Below are 19,148 nucleotides of genomic sequence, written 5' to 3'. Positions count from 1 at the left end.
CCACGTCCAGCCCGGCCTCCGTGCCTCTCAATGTAGGAACAGGGACGAGGAGGCAGAATGCGAGCGGGAACGCCAGATCGCTCCCCTCTTCCCCTGAGCCGAGTTTCGGGGAGCCGCCCCAGAGCACCCCATCCCCACTCGCCAGCCTCAGGTCACGACCCCTGGGAGGAGGGAAGTGGGCGGCGCCGGCGAGAGCCCCCTAGAGAACAGGCGCACCTCCCCCGGGCAGCCGTCGCCCCTCGCCTCCCGGGAGCGATAGGCTATCGATTCAGCGGCCTGTCGCTAGGCGCCCCGGGAGCGAGGCCTACCCGCCCGGCCGGAGCCCCGGCCTCGATTTCGCCGCTCTCCCCACACCAGCGGCGGACCCGGGGGGCAGCCAAGCCCAGCCCGGAGGAAGGCTGGAGGCTGGGAGACCACCAGCAACGGCAGCCGCGGGAGGGTGCGCGGCGCGGGGCTCCCCGCCCACCCGTCTCCGGGGCCCCACTCGCCGCCCCCAGCCTCCCAAGTTGCGCATTCAAGTTCAGGCCGGCTCTTCGCCTGCAGAGCCCGCGACACTCCCGAAACCATAATACAAACCTTTCGGAAGGAGATGGAGCTGGGCCCTTGAGGACGCGAGGGGGGCGGCCCGCAGCGAACCGCCCGCCACCTCCCCCCGGTTCACCCGGCCCGACCCTTCCGGCGGCAGCCCCGGCACCCAGGTCCTTCCCCAGGTCGCCGCGGGGGCTTGGGCTCCCGGGCATCCTCCCCTCCGGCTCCCAAAATGCCCCCAACCCCTTTGAAGTGCGCGAGGAAGAGTTTCCCATCCAACTTTACCAGGAGGTCCCCTCGCCCCTCCCGACCCGCACTCGCAGGGCGGCCAGCAGGAGAGATCACTTTACACACGGGATAAAGAGAATTAAGGACCTGTCAACCATTTTGGGTCTTTTTTATAGAAGACATCCTCTCCTCCCCCTCCCTCCCTCCCCCGGCCGAGGTTTTAATCTGACACCGAGCCTTCCCACCGCAGGAGGGGGTTGAGGGAGGAGGTGGGAACGGAGGGCAGGAGGAGGGCGGCGAGGGCGAGCGACGGGGGGGACGGGAAGGGGCCGAGAGGCGCGGGGAGGGGAAGGGGGTTGATTTACCTGAGACCAGCCACTGGCCTCCATTGTTGGAGAATTCAATGGCATTGACACAGCCGAAGTGGCCGAGGAGGTCCTTCTTGTAGAGGTTTCGGCAGCCCCGCAGGCGTCTCCTCTGAAAGTCCTGAGTGAGCAGGGGGTCCCCATGCAAGCCCCGCTGGGACAAGAAGCCCACCACTGACCTCATACTGCCCCCCAGGCCAGCTCTCCTCTTCATCCTGGAACCGCCGCCGCCGCTCGCGCCGCGCCCCTCCCCGGGCCCCCGCGCGGCCGCCGCTCCCGCCCGACCCTCCCCCCCGCGCTGCGCTCCGGGCGGCGCTTTAACCCGCCATGGCAGCCGGAGTGCGGTGTGCAGGCTCCCGGCGGCGTCTGCGGCTTCCTGGCGGCGCCCGCCCTCCTCCCCCCCAGGCTCCTCCCTCTCCCTCTCCGCCTCCTCCAGCAGCTGATGCCCAGCTGGGGCCGCGCCGCCGCGGGCCGCGGGCGCCGGGAGAACGCGGGCGGCGGCGCCCCTCCCCCGCCGCGGGCTGCGGCCGGAAGAACGCGGGCGGCGGCTCGGCTCTCGGGCTGCGGCTCCACCTCGCGCTCGCGGGGCCCCGGGGGGCGCCGGGCGGAGGCTGCGCTGCATCCCCTGAGAGCCGCACTCTGTTAAGTTGGGGGCGCGTAACAATCCTAGTAGCCGCGGGGCTGCGGGCTCTCCTTCCTACTCCCGCGGTCCCCCGTCCATCGCCTCCTGGAGGCCCCGCGCCGAGACCCATTCGGCTCCACGCTCTTTTTTTTTCAGGTCGGGAAAATGCAGCCTGAGTGGGCAGAGAGATGAGGGGGGACCGGGGGCAGAGGCTGCGGTCAGTCGTCTTCCCTCCTCTCGTCTCAGCCCGGGGTCGCCCGAGCCCTCTCCAAGGGAAGGGAGCCAGGACTCGTGGGGTAAGGTTGCTTAGGGATTTTGTTGGTGCATCCGTTCTTATCCCACCAAATAAATTTTTAACACTGCCCCCCTCCCAATTCTGTGCTATCATTTTCCCTCCAGCTATTCGGTAAAAGGCTAAATTGTACTGTCTGGTAGATAATGGAGCTGTATCTGGGAAAAAGAAGGTGGGAGGAGGGTGCATAAAGAAGTGAAAAGAAAATTGCCAAAACCGACTTGAGGAAGATCTAAGATGCAGAGAGGACTTGTGCCCATTAGTTCCAAGTGCATTTGCAAGACACAAGAAGCATTATTCGAAAATAGGAATATATGTATGTTGCTTCGTTGGGTGCGGTGAGGTCCTCTTCAAGGTCTTAAGTGTGGAGGTCTGAGGCTGCACAGCTGTTAACCAGCAGCTGGTTCCAGGCCAGAAGTAGCTGCACTTCAGTAGGCTGGGAGCCTTGGCCTTGACCCCAGTGAGGTTAAGTGCTTTGGAATTCTACCAGATCGAGTAAAAAGCCCCCTTTTCAGTGTGTTGTAGTACTTTTCCAAGGAGCTATCCTCTGTCATTAAATGGCAATACCTACTAGAATAGGCAGGTATCAGTTTTGCCCTTTGAATTTCACAGAAATTACATGCTCTGTACCAGAGATGGCATATGGTAGTCAGTTTAGTATACTGCCATAAAAGATGGGCTGAACATGGAAAACATTCACCCATCAAGAAAAATCACCTACTTCTACTTTTTTGTACAATGACAACAAGATTACTGATATACTAATGACAAATATGTAAGTAAATGTTTAAAAGTCAACATTATCACAAATATTGCTGAAGTTAACAGCAATTCACCAAATTCCAGAAATTATGGTTTAAATGGGATATTATTTCCCTAAATAGGAAAATGTATAGTGCTTTAAAAAAGTTTATTTTATTCTCAGGATGCTTCATCCGTGTTTAATATAATGGCCTCATAAAAATCAGTATACCAGCAGTATAGCAGCTTGATTAAATAGCAATATCATAGTGTATAATTAATCATTTATCTTGTGATTACATAGCAATGTCATAGTGTATAATTAATAATTTATTTTGTGATTATATCATAGTGTCCTCCACTCTGCTATAAGTTATAAGCTTTTTGAGAGCAGGAACCATAGACATGTTCTGCTCATGGGTATATATCCAGAGCCAACACATGCCAGCACTTAGGGAGTGGGGAGGAACTTGGAGAGGAAGGTAATGACTCAGGTGTGGGTGTGTGAGTTTGAGGTGTCTTCATTCCAGTGCAGACAATTTCAAGGCCATTTTTCCATTTCACTGTTTCTTTGCTTGGCATACTTACTCTGCACATTAAAAACTGGAGTCCTCTGGCTCCTTCCAATTAATAGAGCATCATTTATATCTATCTTATTTGCCTGGGGTGAGGGCTATGGGCACAGTAATGGTGTGGTTGAAGTGGCCTTCATGGTGGCAATATTTAAGACACACTCTCCTCTCCCCTTTTCAGCACTTATCTCTTCTCCACAACTTTAAATGAGACTTGATTTTCCCCTCTCTGGAATAACTGCCCCATTTACCGCAGCCTAAAAATAGACCAGGACCTGGTCAGATGCCAGCCCAATTCCAGGATTTTGCTGGAAACTTCCTTAACTTTCACTGACCAGCCAGGACAGATATGTAGACAACTCAGTCTGTTTATATCCTACAGCTACTTTCTGTAAGGAGAGCACATAAAACCACTCTCTTTATTTCCATAATTAGGTTGCCAGATAAAACACAGGCTGCCCAATTCAATTTGAATTTCAGATGAACAATGAATAATTATTTCAATAATTATTATTTGCTAAATCTTGCAACCCTACCTATAACATAACCCAACTTTAGAAGATCAAGTCCCATAGTATCTATTTGCTTTTATTAAGAATTTAACATACTCCCTTGGGTCATTTATTGCAAACAAATAATATTGTACATAACTATATAACACGAACATCTAATCAACTTCAGTGACTATATGAGGATGGCCTTTCTGATACAGGCATTTATAGTGAAAAGGACAGTGTACTTAGCAAATGGAATTGGACTCAGGAGTAATCTCTCCACTACATAGAATGTGTGGAGGAAGAGAGAGAAAAGTGAAAATTCCTATTTTTCTTACTTAGGCCCAGAAACTTCTGTATATTAACATTTATACTCAGGAAGCCCTGAAACACTGTTTTATAAATTCATCCTGGAAAAATTAAGATATTGAAATTACTTAACCCTTACTTAATCGCTCCACCAAGGATTGAATACTGATCAACTGTAGAGTTCCCAGAAATTCATCTACTCTTTTGACTTCTATTTTGCTTGGCCCTGATATCACTGGTGAAAAAGTCTTTAAATCTTTAAAAACTGACAGAATGCTAAGGAAAAGCTCAAACATTAGAAATTGTTTGTTTAGCCCTAACCAGTTTAGCTCAGTGGATAGATCGTTGGCCTGCAGACTCAAGGGTCCCAGGTTCGATTCTGGTCAAGGGCATGGACCTTGGTTGTGGGCACATACCCAATAGGGAGTGTGCAGCTGATCGGTGTTTCTCTCCCATCGATGTTTCTAACTCTCTATCCCTCTCTCTTCCTCTCTGTAAAAAAATCAATAAAATATATATTTTTTTAAAAAGAAATTGTTTGTTTAAAAAAAAAACTAAGAAAATACTCAAACATTCAAATACTCTCAGACATTTACTAAACATTCTTTTTTTTTTTTAATATATTTTATTAATTTCTTACAGAGAGGAAGGGAGAGGGATAGAGAGTTAGAAACATCGATGAGAGAGAAACATCGATCAGCTGCCTCCTGCACACTCCCTACTGGGGATGTGCCCGCAACCAAGGTACATGCCCTTGACCGGAATCGAACCTGGGACCCTTCAGTCCGCAGGCCGACGCTCTATCCACTGAGCCAAACCGGTCAGGGCTCAGACATTTACTAAATGTTAGTATATGCTCAGAAATTTTTCACTTAAAAATATTTTCAACTTTTGCTCTGGCTGGTTTTGCTGAGTAGTTAGAGTGACAGCCTGAGGACCGAAGGGTCACAGATTTGATATTCGAGATGCATGCAGGAGGCAACCAATCAATGTTTCTCTCAAGTCCTCTTATCCCTTCCACTCTTTCTGGAAATCAGTGGAAAAAATATCCTCGGGTGAGGATTTAAAAAAATAACAAAAATATTTTCAACTTTAAAATAAACTGCTACTCATATATGACATTAATTCAGACAAATAATACATATTATATATATAGTTTAATTGTAATGTCATTTAAATTTTAAAGGATACGTTATTTATTGGTTATTTCAAATAGCAGTCTATCTTAATTGGGGGGGGGGAAGAAACTGATCTATTTAAATATGTTTTTATTGATTTTACAGAGAGGGGAAAGGAGAGAGAGAGAAACATCAATGAGAAACATCAATCGGCTGCCTCCTGCACCCCCCCTACTGGGGATTGAGCCCGAAATCTGGGCATGTGCCCTGACCGGGAATCAAACTGTGACCTCGTGGTTCATAGTTTGATGCTCAACCACTAAGAATTCCCAACTGGGCAAAACTGATCTATTTTTTTTTTAATATATTTTATTGATATTTTACAGAGATGAAGGGAGAGGAGTAGAGAGTTAGAAACATCGATGAGAGAGAAACATCGATCAGCTGCCTCCTGCACACCTCCTACTGGGGATGTGCCCGCAACCAATGTACATGTCCTTGATCGGAATCGAACCTGGGACCCTTCAGTCCGCAGGCCGACGCTCTATCCACTGAGCCAAACCGGTTTCGGCAAAACTGATCTATTTAAATACAAATTTCTCCAACAAGATCTATAGGACACATATCCTTTCATTTTTTAAATAAGATCTTTATTAGATATAATTGACATGCCATAAAATTCATCCTTTTAAAGTACAGAATTCAGTGGCTTAGTATATTCACAAAGTGGTGCAACCATTACCACTATCTAATTCTGGAACACTTTCATCAGCCCAAAGAGAAACCCCATCACCTTAGCAGTCACTCCCCATTCCTCCCTCCCTTTAGCCCCTGGCAACAATTTAGGTATTTATTGTCTCAATTTTTCCTATTCTAGATATTTCATGTGAGTGGAATCATGGCAATATGTGGCCTTGTGTCTGGCTTCCTTCATTTAGCATGTTTTCAAGGTTCGTCCTTGTAGCATGTATCAGTACTCCATTTTTTTCTAGATCAAATTATACTCCATTGTATAGGTATGGACATTTGAGCTGTTTCCACTTTTTGGCTATTGTGAATACTGCTGCTATTAACATTTGTGTTACAGTTTTTGTTTGAATATGTTTTCATATTTCGAGTATGTACTTACTATCATTATGATAACTCTGTTTAACTTTGTGAGGAACTTCCAAACTGGTTTTCCAAAGTAGCTGACCATTTTACATTCCCATCAGCAATGTATGAGGGTTCCAATTTTTCCATACCTTTGCCAATCCCTGTTACTGTCCATCTTTTTTCTTACAACCATACAAGTGTGTGAATGGTTTCTCATTATGCTTTTGATTTGCAATTCCCTGATGGCTATTGATGTTGAGCATCTTTTCATTTCCTTATTGGCCATTTGTATATCTTCTTTAGAGAAATATCTATTCAGATCCATTCATCTCAAGGTGTTTTTTAATTTCCCTTGTGAATTCTTCCATGACCAATTGGTTATTTAAGAGTGTATTGCCCTGGCCGGTTTAGCTCAGTGGATAGAGTGTTGGCCCTCGGACTGGAGGGTCCTGGGTTCTATTCTGGTCAAGGGCACATACCTCAGTAGCAGGCTCAGTCCCCAGCCCTGGTCAGGACATGTGCGGAAGGCAACCAGTCAATGTGTCTCTCTCAGATCAGTGTTTCTCTCTCTCTCTCTCTCTCTCTCTCTCTCTCTCTCTCTCTCTCTCTCTCTGTCTCTCCCCCTCCCTTCCACTCTCTCTAAAAATCAAGGGAAAAATATCCTCAAGTGAGGATTAGCAACAACAAAAAAAAAAAAGGGAGGAAGGGACAGTGGATGCCTCTAGATTAGACACTTGAGAGCTAACAAATTAATTTTAAATAACTATTATTGAGATGAAGGAATTTTAATATGAACTAGGTACTATTAGATGGCATTAAAAGTGTTATTAATCTTGTGAGGTGTGATTATAGCTGCATAACATTTAGGTTTTGTTCATATTTTTAAGAGATTTGTACAGAAGTATTAAAAAAATCAATAGAGCCCTAGCCGGTTTGGCTCAGTGGATAGAGCATCGGCCTGCGAACTGAAAGGTCCCAGGTTCAATTCCGGTCAAGGGCACATGCTCAGGTTGTGGGCTCGATCCCCAGTGGGAGACTTGCAGGAGGCAGCCGATCAATGATTCTCTCTCATCATGGATGTTTCTATCTCTCTCTCCCTCTTCCTTCCTCTCTGAAATCAATAAAAAAATATATTAATTAAAAAATCAATAGAAAAATATCCTCGGGTAAAGATTAGCAAAAAAAAGAGTGCATTGATTAATGTCCACATATTTTTTAATTCCCCAAATTTCCTTTTGTTATTGATTTCTAATTCATTTTTAAAATATTTTTTTTAATATATTTTATTGATATTTTACAGAGAGGAGGGGAGAGGGATAGAGAGTTAGAAACATCGATGAGAGAGAAACATCGATCAGCTGCCTCTTGCACACCCCCCATTGGGGATGTGTCCACAACCAAGGTACATGCCCTTGACCGGAATCGAACCTGGGACCCTTTAGTCCATAGGCCAACACTCTATCCACTGAGCCAAACCGTTTTCGGCCATTTTTAAAATATTTTATTGACTTTCAGAGAAAGAGAGAGAGGGAGAGAGAGAGAGAGAGAGAGAGACAGACATTGATGTAAGAGGGAACATCCATAGGCTGCCTCCTGCATGTCCCCTGTTGGAGATCAAGCCTGCAACCTGTGCATGGGCCCCAACCGGAAATTGAACTGGCAACCTTTAGGTACATGGGATGATGCCCAACCAACCGTGCCACACAGCCCAGAACTAATTCATTTTTTCAAGGGGGCATTTTTCACAGGTCTTGAAGTGAATACCTAGTTTGTGGAGTAGTTGAATTCAGAATATTTGTTACTAGAATTTTCAAATTACGTTCCAACATACTTTCCAGACATTTGGTTCAAGTTTACCATGCATAATTCTTCACAATGAATGAAGAAATCTAGTTTGAAATAACCTTTATGGAGTAGCAGTGGACAGAAATACTCACTAGCCAGATTATTCATTTGATATTTACTCAGTTATATTTTTTGTAGTATTCTATGCCAATCACCTGGGTTTTATATATTTGAAGTTTTCTTGACAGAGATCATTATGAGCCAGCTATTTTTACTTATTTTTAATTTTAGGCTTCCACATGAATAACCCCTGATGAATAGCACAAGAAACTGTTAAAAATAGTTATTGTTTACTGTACTGGACATGTAGTCATACAGCCAAGATTTCTTTCCCAGAGATGAGCTCATGGGTTTATAATGTTTATTAAGCATCTTCAGTGTGCTAAACACCTTTTAGAAAATAACATTGGGCAATAATCCTTCCCCAAAGTAAAATATGTACAAAGAGAAAAAGGAAGATTTTTGGGACAGAGATCATAATTAAATTGTTTTATGGGTTCGGTGGTAATACAGGACAGGCTCCTAGAAAATGAACTAACCACAGCACATGTTTATAAACTTATTACCATATCCTTCTGAACAAACTACATGAACTCATTATTTACATATAATCAGCCTTATTGACTAAGTTGGATCCCATTTAAGTTGTAGCTGGTGGTATATCTATCTATGAGCCTTCTGGAAGATAATCATTATTCAAGTACAAAATGATAAAGCCCATGGGATTTCAGAAATCACCTGGTCAAATCCCTTTTATCATTCATGTTTTTTTAAAATAATGCAAGGCTCAGAAATTTATTTATTGAATAGCATTATTTTTGTATAGCTAAAAAGCAAAATAAAGTACTGTGCAGGAATGCATCAATTTGTATTTAGGGTTTGTTTTTTTAATTAAATTTATTGGAGTAACATCATAATAATAAAAGGCCAAGAGGCGTCATGACCAAAACGACCCGTCACCATGAGGTACATGGAGCACCTCTCGGGCCCTCCCCATGGCTCACAGGCTCCGATCACAGCAAGGCTGGCAGCTGGTGGGTGGGCAGGTGGGCAGGGCGGCATGATATCGCACGCTGAGCCTCTAGTTGGTTAATAATATTATATAAGTTTCAGGTGTACAATTTTGTAATATATCAAATGTATGTTCCATTTTGTGCTCACCACCAAAAGTCCAGTCTCCTTCTATTACCATACATTTGACCCCATTTAGCCTCTTCATCTTACCCCTACCCTCCTTCATCTCTGTTAACCATCATACTGTTGTTTGTGTCTATGAGTTTGTTGATGTTTAAAATTTTTTATTGATTGATTTGAGAGAGAGATAGAGGAACGAGGGAGAGAGAGAGACATCAATTTGTTGTTTCACTTACTTATGCATTCATTAGTTGATCTTTTGTATGTGCCCTAACCTGAGATCAAACCCGAAACCTTGGTGTATGGGGATGATGCTCTAACCAACTGAGCTACCAGGGCAGCGCTTGTTTGTTGATTTCTGTTTTATATTCTCATGTTTTGATCACCATTGAATCTACAGCATCAAAAAGAGTTCCTGGCTCCCCAGTGAAGCAATCTTCCTGAAATTCCTCTGCTCAAGACTCTCCCTTTTCTCTGTCCTGTCAAATCCAGACTCCTTTATCTGCCTGTCAAGTCCCTCCTTGACATGTTTCCACCATATCTATAATTAGATTTCCTGTTACTCATCATACACCAACCAAGTAGGCTGGCAGCCCATTCTTCCCTAAATATCTCTATGTTCACACTACTCTCCCAAATCCTATATGTACTTTGAGGTCTATTTCTTCCATGAACCCCTTCAACAAATCTAGGCTACATTAGTTTCCCTGTCCTAAGATTCCTGTCTTGCTGACAGTTGGTATCACAGTTTATCTTCTAAATATTTAACATTTTTATATTCATGTGTAATTTTTTAAATAATTCTTTATTGCTGGAAGTATTACATATGACCCCCTCTTTTCCCCATTGACTCCCTCCAGCCTGCCCCGCCCCCTCCCCCTACCCCACCTCAGGCTTCAGCACCCTATTGTCTATGTCCATGGGTTCTGCATATATGCATACAAGGGCTTTGGTTGATTACCTCCCACCCTCCCCTGCCTTCCCTCTGAGATTCCTCACTCTGTTCCATGCTTCTGTATCTCTGGATCCACTCCATTCATCAGTTTATTTTGTTACTTAGATTTCACATGAGTGTGATCATGTAATACTTGTCTTTCTCTGACTTATTGCACTTAGCATGATACTCTCCAGGTCCCTCCATGCTGTCTCAAAGGGTAAGAGATTCTTCTTTTTTACTGCTGCATAGTATTCCATGGTATAAATCAGGGATGGGCAAACTTTTTGACTCGAGGGCCACAATGGGTTCTTAAACTGGACCAGAGGGCCGGAACAAAAGCATGGATGGAGTGTTTGTGTGAACTAATATAAATTCAAAGTAAAGGAGCGGAGGGGAGAGCAACAGAACCCTCCGCTCTTTCGGCTCCGCGGGCCGGATAGAACAGCCGAACGGGCCAGATCCGGCCCGCGGGCCGTAGTTTGCCCACAGCTGGTATAAATGTACACAGCTTTTTTATCCACTCATCTACTCATGTGTAATTTTTAAAATTACTTTATATATGTTTTTATCTTTATAAAAATCCTATGTGGTTGGACATAAATTATCAAGTCATTCAAGAAATTTGGAGATTATTGAACACCTACTATGTGCCACTGCCCTAGGTAGACACAAGAGATGTAATAATGAGCAAAAAAAGACGACTTTGGCCAATTTTTATAGTACTTACAGGACAGAGACAGAATTTAATCAATAGTCATGCAGTAAATATAATATTACATTGCTTTTATTGAGCACTTATGTGGCTCTCACTGTTCCAAGTCCTTCACAGATATTAACTCATTGAATATTCTCAACCACCCCATGAAGAAAGTATTATTCCATTTTGCACAAGAGGAAGATAACAGTTGTGATATCACATAAAAGTATGTGATAACTCAGTTCCACATGTATTTAATGGAGTTATGATAAATGAATTCTTATTGGTAGAGCCCTTAGATCAGTGCCTGACTACAAACACATCTGAGTATTAGCGATGATGATGATGATAGATTAAAACAGGAGAATCCTATTAGATTAAGGAGAGCTATGATCTGAAGGAAAGGTAGGTATAAATTAGGCCAAGTGGCTGGTTGGGAAGGCATTCTCCAAGCAAAGGTACCAGCACATGCAAAGGCTCTATGGGTGGAGAAACCTAGAAGAAGGCCATTGTGACTGAAGCACATAGGGAACAGGAAATGTGATATCAGTGGAGGATGCAATTAGATAGCTGCTGGATTCTGCAGGAGCCTGGCCATATTAAGGATTTCAGTCTTCATCTAAGAATCCCTGCAGGGTTTTAAACAGAGGGCTGAAGTGATCAGATAAGCACATGCAGCTCTGTTGACTAATGAGTTTGCCGACCACTGCCTTAGGAAAAAACACTTAAAAAACATTTTTGCCCTAACCGGTTTGGCTCAGTGGATAGAGTGTCAGCCTGCAGACTGAAGGGTTCCCAGTTCGATTCCGGTCAAGGGCATGTACCTTGGTTGTGGGCACATCCCCAGTAGGAGGTGTGCAAGAGGCAGCTGATCAATGTTTTTCTCCCATCGATGTTTCTAGCTCTCTATCCCTCTCCCTTCCTCTCTGTAGAAAATCAATAAAATATATTTTTTAAAAAACAAAACTTTTTTTTTTTTTTGCTATTATAAAAATCAAAAATTCTTTATTTGGCCCTGCCGTTGTGGCTCAGTGGTTGAGTGTTTTTGTTTTTTTTTAAATAAATCTTTATTGTTCAGGTTATTACAGGTGTCCCTCTTTTTTTTTTTCCCCATAGCTCCCCTCCACCTGATTCCCCACCCCACCCCATACCCTTACCCCTGCCACTGTCTTCATCCATAGGTGTAAGATTTTTGTCCAATCTCTTCCCACACCCCTCACACCTCCTTCCCCTAGAGAATTGTCAGTCTACTCCCTTTCTATGTCCCTGATTCTACTATATTCACCAGTCCATTCTGTTCTTCAGATTTTTTATTCACTTGATTTTTAGATTCACTTGTTGGTGGGTATGTATTTGATGTCATTTTGTTGTTCATAATTTTTATCTTTACCTTTTTCTTCTTCTTCCTCTTCTTAAAGAATACCCTTCAGCATTTCATGTAATCCTGGTTTGGTGGTGATGAACTCCTTTAGCTTTTTCTTGTCTGTGAAGCTCTTTATCTGACCTTCAACTCTGAATGATAGCTTTGCTGGGTAGAGTAATCTTGGTTGTAGGTTCTTGCTGTTCATCACTTTGAATATTTCTTGCCACTTCCTTCTGGCCTGCATAGTTTCTGCCGAGAAATCAGCTGACAGTCGTATGGGTACTCCCTTGAAGGTAACTAACCGTTTTTCTCTTGATGCTTTCAAGATTCTCTCTTTGTCTTTTGCCCTTGGCATTTTAATTATGATGTGTCTTGGTGTGGTCCTCTTTGGATTCCTCTTGTATGGGGTTCTGTGCACTTCCTGAACTTGTAAGTCTATTTCTTTCACCAGGTAGGGAAATTTTTCTGTCATTATTTCTTCTAATAGGTTTTCAATATTTTGCTCTCTCTCTTCTTCTGGCACACCAAAAATTCGGATGTTAGTATGCTTAAAGTTGTCCCAGAGGCTCCTTACACTATCTTCATATTTTTGGATTCTTTTTTCTTTTTGTTTTTCTGGTTGGGTGTTTTTTGTTTCCTCATATTTCAGATCTTTGGTTTGATTCTTGGGGTATGTTGATCTACAGTTGAGTTTCTGTATATTCTTTATTTTAGACAGTGTATGCTTAATTTCTGACTGGTCCTTTTCCATTTTTTTTTTTTTTTTTTTTTTTTGGAATTCTCATTCAGATCCTTAAAGGTCTCACTAAGTTCCTCAGCAGTTTTTAGAAGATTCTTGAGTAACCTTATAAATGTGGTTCTGAACTCTATGTCATCCAGTAGTTTGCTTTCCTCCATTTCTTTCATTCATGACATGTTTCTTTGTCTCCGCATTTTGCTGCTTCCCTGTGTTGATGGAGTGGCTTTGTGTGGTAGGTGACCTGTAGGGGCCAATAGCTCAGCCTCCCCAATCACCTGAGGTGGATGCTCTTGGAACAGCCCTTTGTGGGCTAAGTGCAAAGTCTTGGTGTAGTTAAGCCTTGATTGCTGTTGGTACACTGGGAGGAATTGACCTCCAGGCCAATTGGCTGTGAGGACCCGCTGTGTCTATAATGGAAGAACTGCTATGCTGGAGACACACTTATGGTGCAGGACTTGTTTCAGTGGGGCTTTGGTGCTCACTGAGTCTGCCTCTTGAATGTGTCACTTATGGATGTGAGGAGTTGAAATCTGGTGTCTCACACTGACCACTAGGTACACTGGCTTCTGGATCTCCAATGGGGTGCAGGTCAGCTACTGTCTGAGGCCACCCAGCAGGGGCTACATCGAGAACTACAGTTTTCTCCTCTTTGCTTGGGGTTTGGAGGTTTTGGAGCTGTCTGACCCGGGCTGCAAGTTTGCTAGGTTAAGCTGCGATAGGGCAGGCCATTCATATGCTAAAGCCACTGCTTGGAGCTTGGGTGGGTTTGTAGGTTGTGCGGGGCGGGGTCTCAGGGTGTCACTAGGCTAGGGTGTGGCAAACAGTGATGGCTGCCTGTTAGCCGGCTCTGCATCTCGCGCCCCAGCACAGTAAACAATTATTCCTGCGCGCAGCTCTGCAAGCAAGCCACCCTCACTTTCCGACCTGATGGCAGACAGTCCAGCTTCTCTCCATAGGAGTTTGGGTCCCCCGTGTCTCCCCAGAAACTGGAGTTCAGAGTAATCGGGAGCTTGTCTCCCTTTGGGTTGAAAAAAGCAAGGCCTGCCGCCAGCCCAGATCACACGCCTCCGTACCTCAGCTTTTCAGCACTAGTGCACGTCTCAATGCTCTTTTCTCTTTCCTTCTAGTTGTAGAACTTCCACTCAGCCAGCTTTCCCGTGGTTCTGGGTGATAGACGTTTTGTCTTTTAGTTGTAGTTTTGAAATAGTTGTGCGAGGCAGCAGTTTAGGTGTTTACCTATGCCACCATCTTGGATCCTCCCAGTGGTTCAAAAAAAAACCCCATTTTAATAATGTACTAATGTCTTTAACCTGAAGTCAAAACTTCTGGGTAAGGATAATGCCTGACGCAATGGTAAGCAAACTCATTAGTCAACAGAGTGGCAAACCGCAGCTTCCATGCCACAGTTTGCCGACCACTGGTGTAGGTTATTAAGAAGCACAGAGAAGAAAAGATGGTAGTTTAGATAAGGCTAGTGAAAGTGGACTTGGAGAGAAGTAAATGGGTTTAATATACAAAGATAGAATTTGGTGATGGATTAGAGAAAGTGGGGGACGAAGGACAGGACATAATGAAATGCCAGGGTTTTGACTTGCATCACTATTCACTGAAATAGAACCCTTAGAAAAGGCTGTTTTGAGGGGAAAACCATGAGTTCAGTTATATACACATTGAATTTGAGGTGCTTCAGAGACTTCTGAGAAGAGTTGACAAGTAGCCTGAGCTCAGATGTATGTTTGAGGCTGGTGTCAGTGATAGAGGTTGTGGTGAAGTGGTGAAGTCCTAGGCATAGGCAAGAATATTCAGAAGTACCAAGGGGAAGGAATAGGGAAGAAAGAAGGCCTAGGACTGAGCTTTGAGAGATGCTTAGGGTTAATGCTTGAAAGGAGGAAAATACATTTGCAAGGAGACAGAAGGAGTGGCTAGAAGTATAAGAAATAAATTGGAAGAGTATTGTCATGGAAGCTGGGTCAAGAAAGCATTTCAAGACAAGAGTGGCCAATTGTATCAATTGTTGCTGAAAAGTCAATGAGATGACTACCAGTAAAAAATATTGGGCTTAGTGACACCAACATTTTACCAGTGATATAAAATAAAGCTTAATTTTTAGGAGAAGCTGGAGGGAGGGATATTTTCCAGTGAGACAGACACCAGGGATCTCAGTCAGAACTCCTTCAGGGGTATGATAGCGGGACCCAGTGGAGAACTGACTGAATAGTGAGTGGAAGGAGAGGAAATAGAGGCTGTTAGGTAAGTAGCTAAAGAGGAACCTAGGATTCAGGAAGAGTTTTGTTTGTCTGTTTTTGTTTTAATAGAAAAAAATGGAGAAGTGAAAAAGATGTATAGATGAAACTAGACTGTATAGTATACAGGGAGGAGTTCTGAGAAAGCAGGGCAGAGGAGATTCAAAGCACAGGAAAGGAATTTGGTCCTAATTAGGAGAAAGGACAGCTTCTCATGGGGATGTAAATAAAGTACAGCAGAGGGAATATAATCAATAATACTGCGATAACTCTGTATGGTGCCAGGTCGATACTGGAAATATCAGGGGGAACACTTTATATGATTGTCTAACCACTATGCTGTGTACCTGAAACTAATACCGAATAATATTGAAAGTAAACTGTAATTGAAAATTAAATTTTTAGCCTGGCTGGTGTGACTCAGTGGTTGATCATGGACCCATGAACCAAGAGGCCGCTGGTTCAATTCTGGTCAGGGCACATGCCTGGGGTTGCAGGCTCGATCCCCAGCAGGAGGCAGCTGAATGATGATGTTTCTCTCTCATCGAGTTTTCTATCTTTCTATCCCTCTCATTTTCTCTCTCTCAAAATCAATAAAAACATATGTAGAAAAAATAAAAATTTAAACAACCTCTATTAAAAAACCTGGTGAAGGAAGACAGGATGGGTGCAGGTGAAGGCAGGATTATATGTTTGTAAGAAGATGTGAAGTGCACATATGATGGTTTCTATTTTTTCTGTGAAGGAGGAGGGCAAGGTCATCTACAGAGAGTGTGGGGGAGGAGAGGGCAACCAACGTTTGATGAAAGAGGGACTGTTTGAATTAACAGTGAAAACTAGGAAAGTGAGATGACCTAGTTTGGATGATGTTGGGGAGATTCTCTGGAACCAAATTGCCCTTATTGTTTGGCTTTCTAGAGCAGTGAACAAACTGCTCATAACCAGGGCCATAGAGAAAGCAGATAACGCAGTTCATCCAGGTTTGGGTACTTTCCAGGTAGATGAAGTTAAAAAAAGGAACAAAGGAGTTTAGGGTTTTGGCAAAATAATGAAATTATAGACCACTGTACTTTAAGCTAAATCAGAAGGGAAAATAAGAAAGGAATAGAAAGAAAGCTGATCAGGATCAATGAATAAATGTCCAAAGAAAGTTGTAGGAGTCGCTAACAGGCAATTTGGAGAGAGGAGGTTGTGGTTGACGAAGATGCTTTAATTAGAGATTCTGAAACAGGCACAATTATAGTTGAAGACAGGGCCCAAGGGGTGATGGGAGGAGTGAGCGGCTTAGGTGGAGTCAACGAGAAGGATGTGGAAGAGATAAAAATAAATTGAGCAGTCCAGCCCTGGCCATGTAGCTCAGTTGAATAGAGCATCATCCTGATACACAAAGGTTGTGGGTTCAATCCCAGGTCAGGGCACATATAAGAAGCAACCAATGGCCCAGCTGGTGTGGCTTGGTGGTTGAGAGAGTGTTGACCTATGAACCAGATCACAGTTGGATTCCTGGTCAGGGCCCATTCCCTGGTTTCCGTTTCGGGCTCTATTTCCACTAGGGGGCATGCAGGAGGCAACTGATCAATGATTCTCTCTCATCATTGATGTTTCTCTCTCTCTCTCTCTCTCTCTCTCTCTCTCTCTCTCTCTCTCTCCCTATCCCTTCCTCTCTGAAATTAATAAAAATATATTTAAATAAATAAATAAAATGCTCTTTATAAAAAAAAGCATCAACCAATGAATGCATACAGAAATAAGTGGAACAACAAATTTATGGTTTCTCTCTCTCAAATCAATAATTCTTTAAACAAAATTTTTTAAAATATGAGCATCCCAGCCCTGACTGGTTTGGCTCAGTGGATAGAGCATCGGCCTGCGGACTGAAAGGTCCCAGGTTCGATTCCGGTCAAGGGCATGTACCTTGGTTGCAGGCACATCCCCAGTGGGAGGTGTGCAGGAGGCAGCTGATCGGTGTTTCTCTCTCATCGATGTTTCTGACTCTCTATTCCTCTCCCTTCCTCTCTGTAAAAAAATCAATAAAATATATTTAAAAAAAATACATGAGCATCCCAGACACTAGTGTGTGGGTCATCTTTTTGATGGTTGAAATCACTCAGGATAATGGCAGTGCTTGTGATGGAAAGGAATAACGGGCCAAAGTCCGCTTGACTGAATGGGAAGTTACAGTGAGGGCAGTAAGTAAAGGCAATTAGAAAAGGAAAAGAGTTGGGTAGTGCGGGGCATGGACCACAAAGAAGCTGGCTCTTCGTTTTCTTTCTCAGTACAAGTGAAGGTACAGGGAATAGCAGTGAGAAGTAAAACAACCCCACCTTTGTTAAAGGAACATTTTAAAAACAAAAGGTGAAATCATAACTCTCAGACAGACCTGATGCACCTCACAGAATTCTTCGCCAGGGTAGAAAAGACACCCTTTCCATCTATGACAGCAAAGTCACAGGGCTAGCAAAACAACAACATCAAAAACTCTCATACAAATATAACATGCAATGTTTTGAAGATTTTAGTTAACCATTATTATTTTTTTAAGTTTTTATTGATTTTAGAGAGAGAGGAAGGAAGAGGGAGACTGGGAGACAGAGAGAGAGAGAGGGAGAGAAACAACCATGTGAGAGAAAAATATCAATTGGCTGCCTCCCATATGCACCCTTATAAGGGAATGAACCCGTAACCTGGGTATGTGCCCTGACCTGAAAACAAACAAGCAATCTTTTGGTATATGGGACGATGCTCAATTAACTGAACCACACCGGCCAGGGCTAGTTAACCATTATTAATGAGAGAACCAATAAGATGTCCAAAGGTGTATATATATTTATACGTCAGGAAAATTGAAATGAACTTGAAAATGTAGGCAAAACTGGCTTCTTCCCTCAGCAGGGGAAGCAAGTCAATTGAACTTCCACTGGACAGAACTTACTTGCATTTCTATAGACAAGAATTGTTTTGCATGACTATCAGTTATCTACAGTTTACAGAGTTGTAAAATACCTCAAAAGCAATAAAAAGCTAGAATCCCATAATCTGGAAAGGTCTGCTCTAGAGAATGCAGTTTTCCATTAAAAATACCAGTTATATTTTTTCTTATTTTAAATTTCCTTACACTTCTCAGGCCTGACATATGTGCAACCTGAGAGTATAAACAGTACTATTTGAGTGGGCAATGGGAAAATGGTGTCTTTAAAGGAGAGTCAGAGCCCTGGCCAGGTAGCTCAGTTGGTTAGAGCATTGTCCAGTACATCAAAAGGTAGTGGGTTTGATTCCTGGTCAGGGAACATACTTAGATTTAGGGTTTGATCCCCACTGGGGGTGTATACAGAAGGCAACTGATGGATGTTTCTCTCTCTCTTCCTGTCTCTCTCTCTCTCAAATAAATAAACATATCCTAGGTAATGATTAAAAAAGAGAGAGTCAGATTTTAATAAAGTAGGAAATTGGAGAAAAAGCTTGACAATGCAAGGGTTTTTGCAGCTTATGGATCATTAGTTTTATAGGCCACAGTGGAAGATTTTAGAAGTTAGAGTGAGGCTGGTCTTATTCAAACATGAAATTAATCTTCAAATCCTCATAAATCGAGCACACTCCCCTAAACCCTTGACCTCTCCATCTTTATTTTATTGAAATTCAGCTGGTTAATTTTTATTTTCCAGGATATTTATCAGTTGCATTTGTAAATTAATCAGAAGATGTTGTACTTTTGACAAATATATTTAGAATCTACCAAGTCTCTTTTATTTAGGGTATACTTAAAAATAGTAGAAAACTATTCCCCAGGTGTTATGTGTGCAAATATGAGCATTTGTTTTGTTTTGGT

At 43.3% G+C, this 19,148-nt stretch overlaps 2 protein-coding genes across 6 annotated transcripts in view; one reads left to right on the top strand and one right to left on the bottom strand.

The window, feature by feature from the left end:
- DCAF5 (DDB1 and CUL4 associated factor 5) overlaps window positions 1-1,404 on the bottom strand; it is a 113,050-nt gene extending 111,646 nt beyond the window's left edge. For 2 of the 5 annotated variants that reach the window (XM_080657671.1, XM_080657672.1), the window contains exon 1: window positions 1,122-1,352. In XM_080657671.1, the coding sequence (XP_080513797.1) occupies window positions 1,122-1,335 (214 nt within the window). In that variant the 5' untranslated portion in view covers window positions 1,336-1,352. Of the gene's footprint in view, window positions 1-813; window positions 953-1,121 lie in introns of those variants that run through there. The other 3 variants (XM_080657673.1, XM_080657670.1, XM_080657674.1) reach the window with 3 other exon arrangements.
- A 304-nt stretch (window positions 1,405-1,708) lies between these two features.
- EXD2 (exonuclease 3'-5' domain containing 2) overlaps window positions 1,709-19,148 on the top strand; it is an 80,575-nt gene continuing 63,135 nt past the window's right edge. Inside the window, exon 1 of the mRNA XM_080683303.1 lies at window positions 1,709-2,039. The gene's annotated coding sequence lies outside the window, so the exon portion shown is untranslated. The remainder of the gene's footprint in view (window positions 2,040-19,148) is intronic.

The sequence above is a fragment of the Plecotus auritus genome (assembly GCF_963455305.1).
Source record: "Plecotus auritus genome assembly, chromosome: 1".
Taxonomy (NCBI): Eukaryota; Metazoa; Chordata; class Mammalia; order Chiroptera; family Vespertilionidae; genus Plecotus; species Plecotus auritus.
The sequence above is the reverse complement of the archived record's forward strand: the minus strand, read 5'-3'. Positions and strand labels throughout refer to the sequence as shown.